We start from the raw sequence: 22,860 nt of genomic DNA, 5'->3' as shown, positions 1-22,860 counted from the left end.
GTTCAAGGCATATTCCGCTGCTGTTAATCCTCCCTGCGACAGTTCAAGCAAACGCTCACCCGCTCCTTTCCCCTCTCGGGGGTGATCAAACACCTCACGGAATCGTATCAGAAAATCAGTGAAAGTGGTGAACGCCGTTCCATCCTCGTGCCATACAGCCGTTATCCATTCCAAAGCTCTTCCCGTTAATAATGAACACACGAAGGCGATCCTACCAGCATCAGTGGTGTAAAGGGTGGGTTGTTGTTCAACGAACAGCGAGCACTGTAGTAGGAAGCCCTTACACTTGGTAGAGTCCCCGTCAAATTTCTCCGGGTAAGCCAGTCGTGGATTAACGTGAGTTGGCGTTTCTGCCGTGTGGGAAGCGGTGACCGCTGCAGGTGGGGGTGACGTCACGGCAGTGCTGTGGAGGTTTTGAACAGCCTTTACCAGTTCTTCCGCGGTTGAAGTGAGACGATTCAATTGATGCTGGTTAGCAGCGATTTGACTTGCCTGGGCTACCATAGTAGCACACAGATGATCGTAAGCCGCTGGATTCGGTTTTGGCGAAGTCTTCTGTAACACATCATCAGACAGGGAATCCATTTTGCAGGCTTTATTGAAAGACTCGAGGTCGTACAGGCAGGGATCAGGACCAGCAAACACAACAGTAGAGATAACCAGAATCGTCGTCAAACACAGGCAGAAGTTCAGAGGTAACAGGCAAGATTCAGAGTCCAATAAACAATCCAAGGTCAAGTGGCAGGCAGCAAAGGTTCAAGAGACGGTAAACAAACAGAACTGGTAACAGGAAATCAAATACAGGAAATAACGCTTGGAAATGTCAGCCGGAGCAAAACAAGACTTCGCGTTTGACTGATGTGATTGTGCAGCTTATATAGCCGTACTAATGAGCTGCACCTGTGTGGTGATCAGAGTCCAATGCACGGGGTAGATGGGAAGTGTAGTTGAGAGAGAGTGCATAAGAGTCAATATTCCGGAGATGGAGCCCTCTGCTGGCCAGTAGAGGGAATCACGGGGTTCGTCTCCGTGACAGTAATCTACTTTCAATTTTAACAATTTTCCTTTATTATTATTATTATTATTTTATTTTTTTTTATTATTATTACACATTAAGGTAAGTTAGTGGACTTATACTCATCAAATTAAATCAGATAACTCAATCAGTTAAGCATAAAAGGTTCATGGCTCTAGACTACATGACTTTACAAACATTTCACATATTAAATAAATATAATTCAGTTTCTATTTCAATGTGCCTCGCTGTTTCTATGTAGTAGCCTATATCTATTTTCACACAATTAAAGGCTCTCTTCAACCTGTTAAATGTTTTAATCAGACTAGTTAAATTAACATTTGACTTCTAACAGAGGTTGGACCTGTCCCACCACTCAATATTGGAAGAATATTAAAATGGCTTTTGAAATTTTGCTTTTGTATTTGTAGTAAATAAAAATGACCAAATACATTGTGAATAATTTGTGTTCATTTAACAGCTGCGGTCCTTATATATCTCTACCCTTCCATCTGGCATCCTCCCATTAATCCAGGCATCCAGTATCTGGTTCATTTTCGGAAGGTGCGATGATGGGATTATGTGTGTCATCGATGCATCCAACCACACTGGAAATCATAAAGCAAATTATAATTATTACTTTCAGAGGTCACAACAAGATGTTATCAAGTGAACATCATTTATCAGATTATCCTAATTTAAACCGATTTCTCAACCACTGACCTGCAATCTGTGAATCTCCTCTTTGATGGATCTCACTGGTTTGTGTTCAAGAAACAACACAAAAACTCTCCAAAAGAGCGTGAGAGCAATTGCACACTTTCCTTCCTGCTCTGATACAGTTGCCTTACTAATGTGCACTGCATCTCCGATGTTACATGAAAAAAATGTGCAATAAATGAATGTAGGCCTACTTTTAAAAAAAATGATTTTCTTACATAGCCTTTTATCCATTCAAAATATCTAAACATTCTTAAATCAAGATGCATTTACTACATAAGAAAACGCCCCTTTATGCCCCTTTAGCACTTTATTTAATAATACGTTTACAAAATGAGAACACAAGAGACAGTGAAAATGACAGAATTTATATATGAGAGTTCTTCAGAGTAAAAAAAAACCTAGCCCAAGAGTCAGCGGAGTCAGCAAAGTAAATTTCAGAATGAAGATGAAATCATGGTAAAAATGAACAAAGTAGCCTAGGCAATAGATTATACTGGATAATATTAACTGTGTCTTTCTCAAGGTGTTATTACATGAAAAGTAAATGGCCAACTAATGACAACATGGTCCATGGCATTGAAGACTTTGAAATTAAAAACCCTTTATCTTATAACTTTTAACTCTTACTTGTAAAACAACATATCAGACAATATACAATTAATCAGTTTGACAAATAAAAAAAAAAAAAGGAAGAATACAACAACATTAATTAAAAGCCTACCACTGTAGCCTATACAGTTACAATAGGTGAATCTGGTGTTTGAAACATTAGAGTCATGAAATACACAGAAAGTCATGATATAGCCTACAGGTGGTAATTTGGTCAGTTCATCACTTAGCCTACAATAGGCTTATTCAGGGAAGTGCAGGAAATGGTTGAGTATTATTTTAGGTATAACATCTGTAGGCATATTTAGTGCCTATCATGTCCATTTATAGCCTTTACACATCAGCTTGTATACTTGTATGGTTATAAAGCTGCAAATTTCAAGATGCTGACGTCACGTCAGGTCGTCACGTGGGTCAGCCGTTTGAAAGTTCAAGACGTTCGGATAGACGTTCGATCGGTCGGTCGTTCGGATGTTTGATTTTGGCACGGAAATTTTTTTGATTTTACCCGCCATAACTGCCAGCCTCCGATGACTGGTGAAGGCTTTATACTTGTCACGTTTGCCGTTGTACATGGTCACACGGGTGCTTGAAATCCTTGAAAATGCTTGAAATTTTTTTCAAGGTAAAGAAAAAATGCTTGGATTTAGATAAAGTGCTTGAAAATGCAGTGCACTGGTTCATTATAATAAGCTTTCTTACTAGTTAATCATTGTTTTTCATAAAATAAGCAGCATCGCTCGAGTCTGTCTTGTGCGCGTGTGGCTTGAGTGTGCTCTTTGTTAACACGTGCCCTTTCCCTGTCCTCCGATTGAGGACAGAAACAAAAGGAAAAAAAAAAACTTCTTGCCGGAGGTTGCTGCTTCAGTCAGTGATGCCTCAAAATGACAAATTATGGTGAACCGAGAACTAAATATTTGAGTAGCGCCCTGTTAAGTCTGCTTGGCTTTGTTTTCCATGGGAGAGTGTGCGCTTCGAGCATATAAAGGTAAACTAAATTTTCCCAGCTCTGTTAAACTAAATCTTAAGACTGTCGCGATTAAAGAGAAAAGTGAAAATGAATGAAAGTGTTTTTGTGGTGTACATTTAAGAACAGCTTACAATACTGATTTTTGTTTAGAACAATGTAAATTGCTAATGTGCCTTTAAAAATCCAAACGATTTACAAGTAAGTTGTGTCTGTGTTGTATCTGTGAGTGTGCTTTAACTGAGGTAAGAGTATGTATGTAAAAGGAAATTTACCACAGTTGTAAAGTGCTGGAAATTTTAATGTCCTTGGAAGTAGTTGCATTTTACTTGGAAGGTGCAAGAACCCTGGTGTACTATTCTGTGAAATCCTTTAGGTCCTCATCTTCATTTGCATTTTGCCAGATTTGTTTAGTAAATCAGACTTGATCTGAGAGGTGTTCTGAGAAAAGCAATTCTGGAGGTCCTGTGATGTGTGAAATATATTCAGCAAGAATGGAGACTCGAGCTGCTAAGAGAAACACAGATAAAAGGAGGGATGCATGCTCTTGTCATATCTGACCATCACAGGTATCTGGTTAATGATCTTTAACAAACAAGATGGAGGGACTCTCTTATCTGTTCTTACTTTTGGGTGAGTATAAATGACACACATCAGTCTGATGATGTACAATTATAGATGCTGTTTAGCTATTCTTTATTATTTTATTTTTTTTAAAGAGTCAAATGCAACACAACCTTGATGGACATCCCAAAAAGCAATGGACATATTTTGTTTTTGTAACAGGTGTCTTTTTCATTCAGGGGAGTTCAGAAAACTTGGAAGGTAATGTCCCATTAGTTAACATGCATTAAGTAACATTAACCAATACACAACTTATAGTTTTTATTAATATTTGATAATGTTGGTTATAAAATACAACTGCTTGTGGTTAGGTCATGTTAGTGTAGATCCATTTAAAATATTAACTTCAGATTTTAATGTAGTAGTAAATGGAATAGAGTGTTTTGGACTGGAATTTAATATTTTGACCCAAATCAAATGTATTGAAACTTCTCACAATTGAGTCTTGATCCTCTGTCTCTTTAAATGTTTCTAGAGAATCTGGCATTAAAAGGGACGGCTTTACAGTCATCCACATATTCCATCTATGGAGCTGCAAACGCCATCGACGGCATCAGATACGCTCCAGGTGAAGCCTCAAGCTGCTCCCACACAGATATCGAGCTCAACCCGTGGTGGAGGCTGGACCTGCTGGATTCTTACTACATTTACAAAGTGACCGTCACCAACAGAGTTGACTGCTGTCCGGAGCGAACGGCTGGAGTAGAGATCCGCATCGGAAACTCTCTGGAGAACAACGGCAACAACAATCCCAGGTGAAGTTATGAAAACAGTTATGAACGTGTCAGGAGAACTGGATTTGAGCAGGTCAGCTGATTGTATCGTGGTTTCTCTCTTTCTCTCTGTAGATGTGGTGTCACTTCACTTGTTCCAGCAGGCAGTTCTGTCAGTTTCTCTTGCGGTGGAATGGAAGGTCGTTATGTGAACATGTACATTCCTAACATCCAGGAGTATCTCACACTGTGTGAGGTGGAGGTTTATGGAACAGGTAATTTGTGAAATTTCACGCGGAAAAAAATAGGTCCATCCATTGTTAACAGTGTAGAGGTGTATGAAGCACAGCTCACAAAGATGTCACTTTCAAGCCCAGCATCTTTCTGTTGGTTGAATTTGCATTATCAACTTGAACATGCGGTAAAATCTACGTGGGGAATTTTTTTGCCCTCATGGGAAACTCTGGATCACACAGATTCTTATTGGAAGTACAGTTTTTTTTTTTTTTGCGAGCAGCAGTGTTGCCAACTTATTTTCAGGGAAAGTTGCTAAAGGCAGGTTGATTTGTTGCTAAAAGTTGCTAAATGACGTTATGATATCATTGGGTGATGATGTCATTACATGATGCAAAATTTCGTCACTGCGTAGAATATACAGTGATATTACTCAAATCTCAACAATCAATCAATCAATCAATCAATCACCTTTATTTATATAGTGCTTTAAACAAAATACATTGCGTCAAAGCAACTAAACAACATTCATTAGGAAAACAGTGTCTCAATATTGCAAAATGATAGTTAAAGGCAGTTCATCATTGAATTCAGTTATGTCATCTCTGTTCAGTTTAAATAGTGTCTGTGCATTTATTTGCAATCAAGTCAATGATATCGCTGTAAATGAAGTGACCCCAACTAAGCAAGCCAGAGGCGACAGCGGCAAGGAACCGAAACTCCATCGGTGACAGAATGGAGAAAAAAACCTTGGGAGAAACCAGGCTCAGTTGGGGGGCCAGTTCTCCTCTGACCAGACGAAACCAGTAGTTCAATTTCAGGCTGCAGCAAAGTCAGATTGTGCAGAAGAATCATCTGTTTCCTGTGGTCTTGTCCTGGTGGTCCTCTGAGACAAGGTCTTTACAGGGGATCTGTATCTGGGGCTCTAGTTGTCCTGGTCTCCGCTGTCTTTCATGGCTGTAGAGGTCCTTTCTAGGTGCTGATCCACCATCATCTCTGGATACGTACTGGATCCGGGTGACTGTAGTGATCCTCTGATCTGGATACAGACTGGATCTGGTGGCCACGGTGACCTCGAACAAGAGAGAAACAGACAAATATTAGCGTAGATGCCATTCTTCTAATGATATAGAGAGTACGGTGTTATGTGAAGTGTTTCCGGTTCCGGTTTACCTAATTAATGCAGCCTAAAAATCCTTTAACGGATTTGGATATTAAAAGCATATTAGTATGTTATGTGTATGCCAGGTTAAAGAGATGGGTCTTTAATCTAGATTTAAACTGCGAGAGTGTGTCTGCCTCCCGGACAATGTTAGGTAGGTTATTCCAGAGTTTAGGCGCCAAATAGGAAAAGGATCTGCCGCCCGCAGTTGATTTTGATATTCTAGGTATTATCAAACTGCCTGAGTTTTGAGAACGTAGCGGACGTAAAGGAGTATAATGTAAAAGGAGCTCATTCAAATACTGAGGTGCTAAACCATTCAGTCTATACCATTCATCTATACGATGTTTGATAGGGAGCCAGTGCAGTGTGGACAGGACCGGGCTAATATGGTCATACTTCCTGGTTCTAGTAAGAACTCTTGCTGCTGCATTTTGGACTAGCTGTAGTTTGTTTACCAAGCGTGCAGAACAACCACCCAATAAAGCATTACAATAATCTAACCTTGAAGTCATAAATGCATGGATTAACATTTCTGCATTTGACATTGAGAGCATAGGCCGTAATTTAGATATATTTTTGAGATGGAAAAATGGAGTTTTACAAATGCTAGAAACGTGGCTTTCTAAGGAAAGATTGCGATCAAGTAGCACACCTAGGTTCCTAACTGATGACGAAGAATTGACAGAGCAACCATCAAGTCTTAGACAGTGTTCTAGGTTATTACAAGCAGAGTTTTTAGGCCCTATGATTAACACATCTGTTTTTTCTGAATTTAGCAGTAAGAAATTACTCGTCATCCAATTTTTTATATCGACTATGCATTCCATTAGTTTTTCAAATTGGTGTGTTTCACCGGGCTGCGAGGAAATATAGAGCTGAGTATCATCAGCATAACAGTGAAAGCTAACACCATGTTTCCTGATGATATCTCCCAAGGGTAACATATAAAGCGTGAAGAGTAGCGGCCCTAGTACTGAGCCTTGAGGTACTCCATACTGCACTTGTGATCGATATGATACATCTTCATTCACTGCTACGAACTGATGGCGGTCATATAAGTATGATTTAAACCATGCTAATGCACTTCCACTGATGCCAACAAAGTGTTCAAGTCTATGCAAAAGAATGTTGTGGTCAATTGTGTCAAACGCAGCACTAAGATCCAATAAAACTAATAGAGAGATACACCCACGATCAGATGATAAGAGCAGGTCATTTGTAACTCTAAGGAGAGCAGTCTCAGTACTATGATACGGTCTAAATCCTGACTGGAAATCCTCACATATACCATTTTTCTCTAAGAAGGAATATAATTGTGAGGATACCACCTTTTCTAATTAACAAGTTCTCTGGGGTCAAGTTGTGTTTTTTTTATGAGAGGCTTAATAACAGCCAGTTTGAAGGTTTTGGGGACATATCCAAATGACAATGAGGAATTAATAATAGTCAGAAGAGGAGTATGATTTCGACAATGAGTAGGTCCTGAAACATGTTGTCTAACACCAATAGAGTTCAGAATGTCTATAAATGCTGATCCCAATGCATCTTTTTCATTATCGACATGGATATTAAAATCACCAACTATTAAAACGTTATCTGCAGCCAGAACTAACTCGGATGTAAAATCACCAAACTCTTTAATAAAGTCTGTATGGTGCCCTGGTGGCCTGTATACAGTAGCCAGTACAAACATAACAGGGGATTTATCATTAACATTGGTTTCTCTGGATAATGTTATATGAAGCACCATTACTTCAAACGAGTTATATTTGAAGCCTGCCCTCTGAGAAATCCTGAAAACGTTGTTATAAATTGAAGCAACTCCTCCCCCTTTGCCTTTTAGACGCGGCTCGTGTTTATAACAATAATCTTGGGGGGTGGACTCATTTAAAATAATGTAATCATCAGGTTTTAGCCAAGTTTCTGTCAAACAGAGCACATCTATATTATGATCAGTTATCATATTATTTACAAAAAGTGTTTTCGTAGAAATGGATCTGATATTCAATAAGCCAATCTTTATCATTTGTTTATCCATATTGCATTTGTTTTTTATTTGTTGAACCTCAATTAAATTGTTAACCTTAACTTGGTTTGGACGTTTTTTGTATTTTCTAGTTCGTGGAACAGACACAGTCTCTATAGTGTGATATCTAGGTGAAAGAGTCTCTATGTGCTGAGAATTAACTGACCTCTGTGACGGGAGGCAGCTAGCAGATGGTCGGTTTAGCCAGTCTGTCTGCTTCCTGACCTGGGCCCCAGTTAGTCAAGTATAATCACTAAGACTATGTGCCATATTTCTAGACAGAAGGGTGGCGCCACCCCAGGAGGGATGAAGACCATCTCTTTTAAACAGGTCAGGTCTGCCCCAAAAGCTCGTCCAATTGTCTATGAAACCTATGTTATTCTGTGGGCACCACTTAGACATCCAGCCATTGAGTGATGACAATCTGCTATGCATCTCATCACCACGGTAAGCAGGGAGGGGACCAGAGCATATTACAGTGTCTGACATCGTGCTTGCAAGTTCACACACCTCTTTAATGTTATTTTTAGTGATGTCCGACTGGCGAAGTCGAACATCATTAGCGCCGGCATGAATAACAATCTTACTGTATTTACGTTTAGCATTAGCCAGCACTTTTAAATTTGCCAAGATGTCAGGCGCTCTGGCTCCCGGTAAACATTTGACTATGGTGGCTGGTGTCTATATTCACGTTCCGTACAATAGAATCACCAATGACTAGAGCACTTTCATCAGGTTTCTCAGTGGGTGCATCACTGAGTGGGGAGAACCTGTTTAATGTTTTGATCGGAACAGAAGAGCGGTGTTTTGACCCACGACTACGCTGCCTCACCGTCACCCAGTTGCCCTGCTGCAGGGGCTCTGTTTCAGGAACCGAACAATGTACAGGAATCCCTGAGCTAGACGCATCCAAAGCCATATCTAGAGCCCTAACATTCTTACTGTCCTCAATTAAAGTTTGGATGCGTGTCTCTAATTCTGAAATCTTCTCTGTCAGCCTTACTATTTCCCTGCATTTATCACATGTGAATCCCTCATCAGCGACAGAGATAGATAAACTGTACATGTGGCAAGAGGTGCAAATAACAATTGCAGGAGAAGCCATTACTCACCGTGCTTGATGAAATATTCTTACTGCGGTTGTTTGATGAACTTGTGGAAAACTGCAGCGTGAGAGAGGAGAGGAGAAAAGAAAACGCTAATGACAAGCTAACGAGTGCTAACGAGTGCATATTTCAAATAATATTTCAAATATGATTTGAAATATGTTCATTTTAAATATGTTTGGAAAAATAATATACAATTGTTAAATATATTTGTAAATGTAATATATATATATATATTATAACTTTTTTATAACCAGTTATTTTTATATTTAAATTCAACATTGAATTATTGAACAGTTACACATTTTTGAAAAATTACATTTAATGTAGTAAAACTATACATTCTGAACAGTTATAGTTTGAAGCATTAGTTTGTTAGTATGCCACACAGAAAGGTCCATAAAAATTGGGCAAAATGTACTGTTAATATGAAAAAGATTTCTTTATTGATTTTTCACAAGCATTTTACTATTGCAGCTAGCAATTACTGATTCACATGTGATGTGTGTACTGCTAGACACCTCTCTCCAGGCTGAGGTACTGTTTGGTTGGCTTGCTGTTCAATGGTTTCTTATTTTCTGTGTGATTTAAAGGTAAAATACATGTCTTTTATAATTTGAGAAACTTTTCAAAAGTTGTTAAAAGTTGCCAAATACATTTTTAAAATAGCCGAATTTGTTGCTAGGTGCCTCAGTGAGGGGACAGAAGGAGAAGATGGGAGTTTTAGCTGTGTGTGTGTGGTTGGTCCTGTGTGTGTGGGGCTGAGAACTGACTACTTCTCGTTCTGGTTTTGACAGTGGTGATATCATCAGCTGTTATAGAAGTGGTGGGAGGAGGTGGAGGAGGCAGAGGAGAGAACTTAATGTTTTGAGAGATTACTTGTGTCTGGAGGACTGTTGATCTTGTTGTGGAAATATGACTTCAGCAGAGAAAGATGAAAGCAAAGACTGATACATACTCAGGTCTGACAGAGCTTTTGATTTGTGCCATTTTCTCGCTGCTCTGAGTTTTGTCCGATGCTCATGAAGAACATCAGATAACCAGGGGTTAGAAGGGGCAGCTCGTGCTCGTCTGGAGGAGAGAGGATAAATATTGTCTAGACAACAGTTTAAAGTAGAGCATAAAGTGTAAGTTGCTGCATTCACATCCAGAGATGAGAAATGGGTAGGTGTGGAAAGAGAGGAGGAAAAATGGGAGGTTGAAAGGAAACGCAGGTTTTGTCTAAAAGTAACCGGTATAGGGGTAGGTGGCACACAGGTAGCAAAATGTAGTTTAAATGTAATGAAGAAATGGTCAGAGATATGTAAGGGTTCTACTAAAATGTTGTCTGGAATACAATTGCGTGATTTGTGGATATAATTTGGGCAGGAGTTAAATTACCACAACCTGGAGTTTTATAGAAGCTATTAATTAATGGCATGAGATTCAAATGAGTTATAATTGCATAGGGGAGAGTGGGTTGAGTATTTCCACTTGTTAGAAATGAGCAGACCAGTGCCCCCACCCTGGCTAAACTGACGGGGGGTGTGAGAGAAAGAGACAGTTTGTTAGAGCAGATGGGGTTGCTGAGTCTTCTGGACAAATCCAGATCTCAGTCAAGCCCAAGATGCTGAGTGTGGATTGTAAAGAAAAAGCAGAAATGAAGTCTGCTTTGTTGACAGCTGACTGACAATTCCAGAGACCCGCAGAGAAAGAAAGATGTGCAGTAGAGGATTAAAATATAAGATGCAGGTTAGCAAGATTGTGCTGTGTCTGTGTGTGACATTAGAGCTTTGTCGAGAGACAACCGGAATGATATGGAGACACATCACAGAGAAAAAGAGGACAGGAAAGCAGAGTGTGTAAAGGAAGGATACAAATTATACTTAAGTGTGCTAACAGTTTCGTTGCTCTGTGAAGTCACCCAGGTAAAGTTGCAGGTCTTTACACTGGTTGGTCTTCACACAAGAAGGCTGGACACGAGGCCTGAACGCTTCCACCGATGCTACCGCGTCAGTGCACAGACATCAAATAAATACACATTCTAAGACACTAAAGTGAAAAAAGCTGTGGCCGCCTCTAATTAGCACAGCCAATAGTCTATAGCAGGGCAATTCCTCAAATCGAAACTACAGTTCACACTTTAGTGCAGGAAGGGAGCAATGCAAAAAACACTTCTTCTTAGCCAATAGCAATTAGTATAATTACCAGTAAGTGCTATCAAAAATACAAACTACAGCGAAAATAAAAAGTAGAAATGGGTAGATAACTAAATATTCCTTCCTAGCTGCAAATAATAATTATTAGACAAGCGATCCAATGCCCCGCCTTTCTGAAACGCATCGATTTTTACAAAACTCATCGGTCTGAAAAGCGAGGTGTACACTGATTGGCCAGCTATCCACTGCATTGTGATTGGCCGAATACATCAAGCGTTTAACGGAAATGTTACGCCCCTTAACATACTGTGATGCTGTGTCTCGGCATGATGAGACAAAACCCACTACAAACGAGGCATTTATTGCATCCAGTGGGGACATAATTACTGTTAATGATGAGTTATGTATTCTTTACGGATTGTGTTACATATTGCGCTGCATAAACATAAAACCCATGTCTGCATTTGCAATCAGACAAATGACAAAAGACAAGCATTACTATACACTGCTCAAAACTCGCGTTTGAAATATCAGTGGCAAATTATTTAAATATGTAAAAATTCTTACAGACTGTGAGTAAGAAGCACCAGACTGTCCTTGAAAAGTTAGAATTGCCTCATTTTATAGAAACAGACATTGTAGTCTTCCCTCCCAGGAAACAGTCCTCCGTAAAATGTGCTGCACACATCTGAATATTTGGGTTGAACCACTGATTTCTAGTTGTGTCCTCTTTTGGAAGACCAAACAAAGTAGTTTCGCTTTCACAACGAACAAACATCATCTCCACAACATGGCAGCGACAGCATCAACAGAGAGAATGTTATGCCTTCTCTTTTTTGCGTGAACATTTTGGTTGTGTTATGCAAATTTTCCCACACCGTGAAGTAGAGATGTGGGGGCGTGTTTAAACAAGGCATTTTTGGAGGTAGTGGTTGACTTTTATAAAGATTATCTCTTTGGATATGAGACTTTAGTCTTTGCATCTTTACAGATCTTCTTTAGACACCAACAGGGGCGGGACTACGTGGTGGCCACCCCAGGTGCCCCCCCTTAAGATGTCTTGTGATTGGTTAATTTTATGGCCAAGCATTTTATGGACTCTACTGAAGTTCGCGATTCAAAGAAGTGCAGCGTCGTCAGAGAAACAACGCTCGTCGCGGACTTGGACGTTTACTTTATCAAGTGTGGGAAGTCGAGACACTAGTGATGGGAAGTTCGGATCATTATAACGAATCGTACTTTTGAATCGCGTTCAGCAAAATGAACGAATCATTTTTCGAGTCATTTCGTTCATTTTAAAAATTAATTAAAATGAAATGTTGATCACACTAAACAATACAAAATTAAAATACTATAAAGATACAGAAAAGATTAATTCTTTACCTGGGTCTTCAGTCTGTGAATAACTCACCTCTTGTCTGACAAGTCTTCGGGTTCAAGTCATTCCTTAATCACATGACAGATCCATGCGCTATTTCTGACATTTCTGTCACTGTGTTTTTGTTACTGTTTGTTGAGGATCTGTGGTGTGTTATTATTTTATAAATAAATAAAACCTTGTTATAAATAAAATATTGATTAATTTGTCTTTTTGACTGTCTATAAGTAAATAAAAAGTAAATAATAATCCACGTATTTATAGCCTAGTTTAATTTTTTATCCAATTTTGAGTTTGCTGGTACAATAATTGCTTTTCCTAGGCAGACTTGACAAATTGGTCTAATATATGTATAAGGTGCTTGCTCAAAAAGGACATAATGACATAAATTAAAAGCAAATAACATTTTTAATCCTAAACAAGTAACACTACAGTTACAGTATATAGTATAAAACTGAAGGGTGAACTCAAAAGACATAAATCATACAACAAGGTAATTTTTGAAGATTAGAATCCACTGTAAAAAAAAAAAAAAAAAAATGATGATGCCATAATAGAGAGGACTCGTTCTTCCCTAGTCACATTAAAGATTCGTTCAAAATGAAAGAATCGTTCAAGAACGACACATCACAAGACACCAAACAAAGAGCTTGTAGGTAACCTTTCATGTATGGTTTAATATGTTTGTATGGTTTTCTCAGATCAATGTTTTTCCCCCGTCAGGCTTTGCTCGAGTTGGTCGTGGTTGATTTCAATCAAATGTTCAATCAACGTTTAATAAAACACAATAAAAGTAAAATATGCTATCAAACAATATACAGTCATGGTGATTTGCATATTTTGTATCAGTTTATTTTGTGACAGTGACCACATAGCAAGATTGCACCAAATGACAGTATGCACAGAATGTCTGGTGACACGTTACTAATGCATGAAAGTCAGTTAGATAGTCAGTTAAATTGTCAGGCCTAACTTAGTCATTTACACATGAAATGACATGGATGCATTCTGTGCATTTCATTCACAATTAGATTTTTTTTTTTTTTTTTTTTGAGATTGACAATAACAGACACACATAAGTGTTTATTTTGAAGGCAGGGAAGAGAGCAGTGCCAAGCAATGAAAAAAAGTTTATTTCAAATATTTTTTTTTTTTTTACATTTATTCTCAAATTTAACTTAATGGATATACAGTATTGTTCAAAATAATAGCAGTACAATGTGACTAACCAGAATAATCAAGGTTTTTCGTATATTTTTTTATTGCTACGTGGCAAACAAGTTACCAGTAGGTTCAGTAGATTCTCAGAAAACAAATGAGACCCAGCATTCATGATATGCACGCTCTTAAGGCTGTGCAATTGGGCAATTAGTTGAATTAGTTGAAAGGGGTGTGTTCAAAAAAATAGCAGTGTGGCATTCAATCACTGAGGTCATCAATTTTGTGAAGAAACAGGTGTGAATCAGGTGGCCCCTATTTAAGGATGAAGCCAACACTTGTTGAACATGCATTTGAAAGCTGAGGAAAATGGGTCGTTCAAGACATTGTTCAGAAGAACAGCGTACTTTGATTAAAAAGTTGATTAGAGAGGGGAAAACCTATAAAGAGGTGCAAAAAATGATAGGCTGTTCAGCTAAAATGATCTCCAATGCCTTAAAATGGAGAGCAAAACCAGAGAGACGTGGAAGAAAACGGAAGACAACCATCAAAATGGATAGAAGAATAACCAGAATGGCAAAGGCTCAGCCAATGATCACCTCCAGGATGATCAAAGACAGTCTGGAGTTACCTGTAAGTACTGTGACAGTTAGAAGACGTCTGTGTGAAGCTAATCTATTTTCAAGAATCCCCCGCAAAGTCCCTCTGTTAAAAAAAAGGCATGTGCAGAAGAGGTTACAATTTGCCAAAGAACACATCAACTGGCCTAAAGAGAAATGGAGGAACATTTTGTGGACTGATGAGAGTAAAATTGTTCTTTTTGGGTCCAAGGGCCACAGGCAGTTTGTGAGACGACCCCCAAACTCTGAATTCAAGCCACAGTACACAGTGAAGACAGTGAAGCATGGAGGTGCAAGCATCATGATATGGGCATGTTTCTCCTACTATGGTGTTGGGCCTATTTATCGCATACCAGGGATCATGGATCAGTTTGCATATGTTAAAATACTTGAAGAGGTCATGTTGCCCTATGCTGAAGAGGACATGCCCTTGAAATGGTTGTTTCAACAAGACAATGACCCAAAACACACTAGTAAACGGGCAAAGTCTTGGTTCCAAACCAACAAAATTAATGTTATGGAGTGGCCAGCCCAATCTCCAGACCTTAATCCAATTGAGAACTTGTGGGGTGATATCAAAAATGCTGTTTCTGAAGCAAAACCAAGAAATGTGAATGAATTGTGGAATGTTGTTAAAGAATCATGGAGTGGAATAACAGCTGAGAGGTGCCACAAGTTGGTTGACTCCATGCCACACAGATATCAAGCAGTTTTAAAAAACTGTGGTCATACAACTAAATATTAGTTTAGTGATTCACAGGATTGCTAAATCCCAGAAAAAAAAAATGTTTGTACAAAATAGTTTTGAGTTTGTACAGTCAAAGGTAGACACTGCTATTTTTTTGAACACACCCCTTTCAACTAATTGCCCAATTGCACAGCCTTAAGAGCGTGCATATCATGAATGCTGGGTCTTGTTTGTTTTCTGACAATCTACTGAACCTACTGGTAACTTGTTTGCCACGTAGCAATAAAAAATATACTAAAAACCTTGATTATTCTGGTTAGTCACATTGTACTGCTATTATTTTGAACAAAACTGTATACAGGGATGACAAAAAAAACTAAATTAATCAAAAATGTGCTTTATTATGGCATTTGTTTACAAGTTACTTTATTCAAGTTAAAAAATAAAAATAAAATCAATAGGATTTACATAATATACTGTAGAATAGTAATATACTGTTTTTTGTTTGTTTTTTTGCTCACTGGCAGCCACCCCACCCCAGCATGGCCCCTCCACTGAAAATGCTCTAGACACGCCCCTGGGCACCAAGAGCTTGAAACACTCCAAAGAGAAAGAAAAATTGAAATCTCATCATATGACCCCTTTAAGCAAAACACTCTACATGTGCTGCCACCCATCTCTTTTGTTGACTAATTGCTGCTCATCCTAAATTTTAATGACTTCATCCTAAATTAAAAATTGAATTAAACATTTAATTTAATTTAACATCTTATTGACTGAAAAAAAAAATATATATTTTTTTATATATATTTTTTTTTAATAAATATATATATATTTTTTACTTATACAATTCAACAAAAAAGGTTAAAATGTAGCAAAAATCAGTGACGTGACATACAGCTAAGTATGGTGACCCATACTCAGAATCCGTGCTCTGCATTTAACCCAAACAAAGTGCACACACACAGCAGTGAACACACACACTGTGAACACACACCCGGAGCAGTGGGCAGTCATTTATGAGCAGTTGGGGGTTCAGTGGATTGCTCAAGGGCACCTCAGTCATGGAATTGCAACCCTGAGACTCTCTAACCAATAGGCCACAAAATGTTTATGAATTCCTTATTTATATGTTCAATTAGTAAGATAGTAAAACTAATTAACATATATGATATGTTTCTCCCACAGTCAAGAAGCAGGTGATCCGAATGCAGGTGAAAGCTGCTGAGAATGTGGATGAAGCTGAACTGAAGGAGCTCGTCTTAAACAAGGTGGATTTTATATTACTCATCTGATTAAAATTAATTGTTGAACATACAGCAAACAGAAAACATCAGGGCCCGTATTCATAGAGAATCTTACTGCAAAAAATAGCTCTTAGTTACAAAATTCTAAGAAAATTCTTAGAAATGTGGGCATTTACTCTTAAAATTAAAGAAAAAGTCCTAGTAAAGAAAAAAGTAATTCAGAAAGCATCTTAACCCTTAAGGTTAAGATGACCTTAAGAGGTCTTAAGGTCAAACTTGTTAGGAGCACAGACGATGACTTTTAAGAGGCTTAAGAGTTTCTTTAGCAGAGGAGAAAATGGCTCAGAGACGAAGAGACAGAAGAAATGTCTTGCAGACAATGGATGACAGTGAGTTAATAAGACGCTATAGATTAGATTGTGCAGGGATCATCTTTGTGACTGATCTTATTAGAGATGTGCTAACATCTCCGACACAGCGCAGAAATGCCATAGCGCCAGAAATTAAAGTAATCACTACATTACGATATTTGGCAACTGGGAAAATGCAACAATGCAATAGTGATTCGGGTCTGTCACAACCTTCTGTAAGCAGAGTGATCACACAAACAATTACAGCACTTTCAGAACATCTTTTTTAGGGGTGCTCCAATCACAATCGGCCGATCGTTAATGCGCATCTCGTCAGTAAAGCTGTTACTACACAGAGCCGTTGTTAATAGAGAATATGCGCAAATCCACTTCATTTTCAGCGTTTTTTGGCGCATCTTCTCAGTTAACAACGGCTCTGTGTAGTAACAGCTGCTCTATGTGAAATCACGCACCTGATGGAATTAACCGCTGATTAGAGAACCGGCTTTACTGATGAGATGCGCATTAACGATCAGCCGATCGTGATCGGAGCACCCCTAATCTTATTGTGTCTCATTTAGTTTCCACTGGACATTCCCACCTTGCAGGCTCAAAAAACTGCATTTATGAATATAGCAGGCTTATAGGTGCGCACAAGCAGGGGGAATGAACCGTTAATAGTTTGGGCTATACGCTCCCATGTCTGCTTCTTGTCCCTTGCTGTGACACCCGGCCCGAATTTTCCTTTAAGAATGGCCTTGTGTTCATCCTCTAACTGGGCTAACAGTAAACACTGTTCCTCTGTCCAGTTTGGCTTTCTCGCCCTTCTTGGTTTTGATTCCATGTTTGATACATTAAAACCAACATTCAAACCGCCACTTAAATAGAACGGCAATCACTGTAATTGGAAAGATTTTTTATCATTCTAAGCCAATCAAATACATTATAGGAAATTAAAAGCATGGTAAATAAAGTAAAAAGGATTTAGATACACACATATAATTTGTGTTTGTGTGTGTGTGAGAGAGCGAGAGAGAATGATCAAATAGGAAAAATTACGCCTGTAAATTCAAAGTGAGAATTAGAATAGACCCTATACTTAAAATCACTCTTTTTTTTCCTTCTTGTACAACCAACCAATCACAGTCTTCAAAAGATTGTGTCATACATAGCAACGGGGTCAACCCCGCCTCCTCACTAAGATGAAAGTTTTTGTCTTTTCCTTACTCAGAGTTGCTCTCAGATCGGTCCCAAACCACTCTTAAGCTAAGACTCCTACGTAAAAGTTTTTAAGCTAAATTAAGAGTTTTCTGAGAGGATTCTTAGAATCTTCATGAATACGGGCCCAGGTCAGTTAAGACATCAGTCTAAAAATAAGATTTAAGAAAATCAGATCAGATTCCCCCACCAGTCTGAACAAAAACCCACCTCAGTCAGTCCTTATGTAAAGACAAAACACAATGTTTTGTGTTTGGAGTTTTGCCCAATTGTGCTCTTTCTGTAAGATTTGTAAAGTAAGAGATGTTAATTTTGAGCTGAAATGCCTCAAACTTGTCGGCGTGGGATTTATCCACTGAGTAACTGAAGACTGTTTCTGTGTTTAGTTAAATCAGACGCTGAGCGATCAGGACGTCACACTGACATGGAGGACACAACCCAACGGGAAAGTCTTCCAGAAGAACAGGACTGTACTGAAACAATCTCCTGTTTGTTCTTCTTTGAAGTGAAATTTAGTTTATCTAATGAAATTCATTCTTAGTTACAGATATCTGAATTATTACATTAGATTATTGCATTAGACTAACAATTTATAGTAATTTCTCAAATTTCTCATTGATTCATTTAGATGAAAGGTATCTACACCTAAATATGAGCGAAAAAAATGGCAGGATTTTTTACCATTGTAGTTAAACTGCTACATTTGCCTTCTTTAAGAATACATAAATGCCTTTGGGAGGATTAAAAAATAAATAAAATCTTCTCACAAGCAAAAAGTACCAACCTATTAAACACTTTTCAGCACTTAAAGGGATAATGACATGAGAAATCAAATTTGTTTGTACCATTAAAGGGTCATGAACTGGTTTTAATGTTGTCTGATGTCTACTCTACATACAAAATCATCCAAATCAAAAGAAATAGTCTATTTTCTACCCTGTTTTTCAGACCAGCTCAAGAAATGCTCTGTTTTTATGGGCGTGCTGTATTGAAGACGTGGAAGTAAACGCCCACACCTGTGATTGGATAACAGTTTTGCAGAGTAAACTACCTTTCTGTGTGTCTGTTTGACAAGCTACGTCCTTCATAGTGGAGCCTTCTTTGACTTTGGTTAGACACATCCACTTCTTCAGTACATATCAAGCGATCTCTAACAAAGCATGTGTTGGTCCATTCCTGTCAGATGCAATATAGACGGCACAACATTGCTTTTTAATATGGCTGGGTATCATGTTCGATACTTTTTAGGCACTGACCGAATTGCCTCAGTACTATTGAGTATTGAAAACACCTCTTTCCATTCTGTACCAAATTTAGATACATAAGGAGTTCATCTCATCAACGTCAGTGAGAATGTGCTATTTGTAGCATTTTGATTAAAAAAAAAAGTTATAAATCATATCAAGCTAATCGTTACAGCAACTTTTCAGACCCCTTCAGCAATTTTTTTTTTCAAAAAAAGTGCCTAGCAACAAATCTAGTGTCTTGCATAAACCTTATCTAGTTTGCATCTGATCTGTTCATTGATTGACTGAGAGGAGCAGCACTTTCAGTTAAAATACAATATGTTGCTTCTCACCTGAATGATCAGTTTACATGTAGAAATATCTGAAATCACAGCACAGTTACTCTCTTTATCTTGAGTGAGTTTGTTAAACAATGTTTGACAGCTTGGAAGTGACTCCCAACTGAAAAATTTAACTGGCCAAAGCTCAAGAAAGCAATTTCACAGTGACTAGTTCAAAACACAACTATTTTAGGACTGATTTTCTGTTTTCTAGTTCCTCTTTTTCTCCGTTGTATTTTTTTCTGAATTACATTTTAATGGTTTATGACATTTTAATTCTCGAAAAGGATGTCCATCTTTATATATTTGTATAAATTTTTTCGTTTATTTATTTATTTTTCAAATATTCTGTTTTGTCTCATTTAATTCTTTGGGATTTTGTGTTAATGTAATTTAGTACAGTTTATTAACAAATATTATTGTAATCAGATGAATGCACAACATTTTAACAATTTAATTCCTATTTTAAAATGTAATCAAATAAAATTTGAACAGTTCCTTTCATTTATGGCAATCAAAGAGCTTCACAATAAAGGCTTATGGTTTATGAAATGGTGAAATGCTCGTGAAGTGACTCTCAGATGAAGTTCATCATGTAGTGAGACACAGTCGAGCTCCCTGATGGCAGCAGACTGAATAAGCTGTGTGATGGGTGTGTGGGATCATCTGCCATGCAGAGTACTTTGTGAGTGAGTCTTGAAAAAACATGAAACATACATGGAATAGAAACAATGTAAAGATTGAAGGTAGAGTTCGACTAAGTTAAATAAAACGAAAAATAGTCAAGCATCTTGCATGGATCTAAAACAAAAAAGTATCAGACACGCTCTGTCACGTTCGGTGATACAGGAAACAAGGAGAGATCCAAGTGCAGGTATGATGTTTATTTAAGGGCAAATCCAAAGGGGTAAACAGTCCCGGCAGGGTCAAAACCAGAATATCCAAACAACATGAAAACAGATAAGAACACACGGCAAGGGCAAGACTACGGATAGCATGAAACATAGACAAGGACTCCGTGACACATACTCAGACAGACAGGGTATAAATACACAGAAGGTGATGAGGGAACTGGAGACAGGTGGGGAATAATCAATTAACTCAAACAAGGAGGAAGGTGACCAAATAAGGGAACAGACAGTTAATAAAGTGCCAGACACCGTGGGAAAGGAGGACACCTAGTGGAAACCCAGGGAACACAACCCAGACACTGTGAAAGTACCCCCCCCCCCCTAAGGAGCGTCTCCCAGACGCTCCACGACAGACACAAAACAGAGACCAGGAGGGAGGCGGACAGGTGGAGGCTCAGGGGGAGGGACGGGGGGCCAGACTAACAGAGGGGAACAGGAACAGGAGTGAACACAAAAACAAAAAGCAAAAACAACATGAAGCCCCCCAGGGCAGAGCAGAAGACCACCACATCCTTGTGGTCGAGGCCAGAGTCCTCTAGGGTGGGGAAGAAGACCACAACAACCGTGTAGTCAGGGCGAGAGTCCCCCAGGGCGGAGCAGAAGACCACCACGTTCTTGTTGGGGAAGCCTGAGTCCTCCAGGGCGGAGCGGAAGACCACCAAAACCGTGTGGTCCGACCAACGGGAGGACGACAATCTGGCAATCCCATGGTGTGCCTACTGGACTCCAGAAGATCGGTGCTGACCCGACACTGCTCATGAAGATCATTGGTGACTTGTATTTGCTCATGAAGATCAATGGTGACTTGACTCTGTCCTTGAAGATCACCGGTGACTAGCCCTGACTCTGGAAGGTCAGCAGTGACTAGCCCTGACTCTGGAAGGGCAGCGGTGACTAGCCCTGACTCTGGAGAGTCCGCTGGAACCTGACTCCACTCTGGAGGGTCCGCTGGAACCTGATTCCACTCTGGAGGGTCCGCTGGAACCTGACTCCACTCTGGAGGGTCCGCTGGAACCTGACTCCACTCTGGAGGGTCCGCTGGAACATGACTCGACTCTGGAGGGTCCGCTGGAACCAGACTCGACTCTGGAGGGTCCGCTGGAACCAGACTCGACTCTGGAGGGTCCGCTGGAACCAGACTCGACTCTGGAGGGTCCGCTGGAACCTGACTCGACTCTGGAGGGTCCGCTGGAACCTGACTCTGGAACCTGACTCGACTCTGGAGGGTCCGCTGGAACCTGACTCGACTCTGGAGGGTCCGCTGGAACCTGACTCGACTCCGGAGGGTCAGCTGTGACTGTCATCCTGTGCAGCGGCGAGCAGCCATCCTGGGCAAGCAGCCATCTTCGGCCATGACTCTGGACAGGGGGCCATCTTGGGTTGTGGTGCTGGGCCGGCGAGCATCTTGTGCTGTGGTGCAGGACCGGTGGCCAATCTGGGCATTGGCGCTGGGTTAGCGGCCATCTTGTGCTATGGCAAAGGGCAGACAGCCATCTTGTGCTGTGGCGCAGGACTGGCGGCCATCTTGTGCTGTGGCTCTGGACCAGTGGCCATCTTGGGCTGTGGCGCTGGCTCAGCAGCCATGACGTGAACCGTTTTGGGAATCTCTAGGATCTTTGACAGCATATCGAAGTAATCAAGAAATGTGTCAGCGGCCATCTTGGGCGTTTGCGCTGAGCTGGCAGCCATCTTGCACCGTGGCACTGGACTGGTGACCACTTTGTGCTGTGGCGTTGTGCTGGCGTCCACATTGCCTCGTGGCGCTGGGTTGGTGGCCATCTTGTGCTGTGGCGCTGGGCTGGCGGCCATCTTGCTTCGTGGTGCTGGGTTGGCGGCCATGTTGCCTCGTGGTGCTGAGCTGGCGGCCATCCTGTACTGTGGTGTGAGGCTGGCTTCCATCTTGCTTCGTGGTGCGGGGTTGGTGGCCATGCACCGCAGCAGCGCTGGGTTGGCGGCCATCTTGTGCTGTGGCACTGGACCTGCGGCCATAATGGGCAATGGCGCTGGCTTTCTCCATCTGCCATGGTGAGACGGCAGCTCTGGTCCCTCCCACATGAGCCCCGAGTCGAAGGGGGGCCATGGTGGAGAGCGATGCTGAGCTTCCTCTCATCCACTCCCTCCTCGGCGACCTCCCCTGGTCCCGCGAAACACAGCCAGGCGGGTTCCCTCAAACCGATTGCTTCTCTCCCGCTCGGTGGCTGGGGAAGAAGCATCAACCGACATACCGCTGGATCTCGTTTGTGACGGAGTCCTTCTGTCACGTTCGGTGATACAGGAAACAAGGAGAGATCCAAGTGCAGGTATGATGTTTATTTAAGGGCAAATCCAAAGGGGTAAACAGTCCCGGCAGGGTCAAAACCAGAATATCCAAACAACATGAAAACAGATAAGAACACACGGCAA

At 40.2% G+C, this 22,860-nt stretch overlaps 1 protein-coding gene across 1 annotated transcript; it reads left to right on the top strand.

The window, feature by feature from the left end:
- The first annotated feature begins 3,855 nt into the window (after positions 1-3,855).
- On the top strand, positions 3,856-18,488 carry LOC128017568 (fucolectin-4-like). The gene is made up of 5 exons (XM_052602972.1): positions 3,856-3,883; positions 4,414-4,693; positions 4,787-4,926; positions 16,353-16,435; positions 18,366-18,488. Exons 1-5 carry the CDS (start codon positions 3,856-3,858, stop codon positions 18,486-18,488), a joined length of 654 nt encoding a protein of 217 aa, XP_052458932.1.
- The last annotated feature ends 4,372 nt before the right edge of the window (positions 18,489-22,860 follow it).

Source organism: Carassius gibelio, chromosome A7, assembly GCF_023724105.1.
Source record: "Carassius gibelio isolate Cgi1373 ecotype wild population from Czech Republic chromosome A7, carGib1.2-hapl.c, whole genome shotgun sequence".
NCBI lineage: Eukaryota > Metazoa > Chordata > Actinopteri > Cypriniformes > Cyprinidae > Carassius > Carassius gibelio.
Note: the sequence above shows the minus strand (reverse complement) of the source record. Positions and strands in the feature narration are given on the sequence as shown.

Coding starts and splice junctions, on each gene's coding strand:
- LOC128017568 (XM_052602972.1), top strand. CDS start 3,856: ATGCTCTTGTCATATCTGACCATCACAG. Junction 4,927..16,352: donor GGTGGAGGTTTATGGAACAG/GTAATTTGTGAA, acceptor TTTCTCCCACAG/TCAAGAAGCAGGTGATCCGA. Junction 16,436..18,365: donor AGGAGCTCGTCTTAAACAAG/GTGGATTTTATA, acceptor TTCTGTGTTTAG/TTAAATCAGACGCTGAGCGA.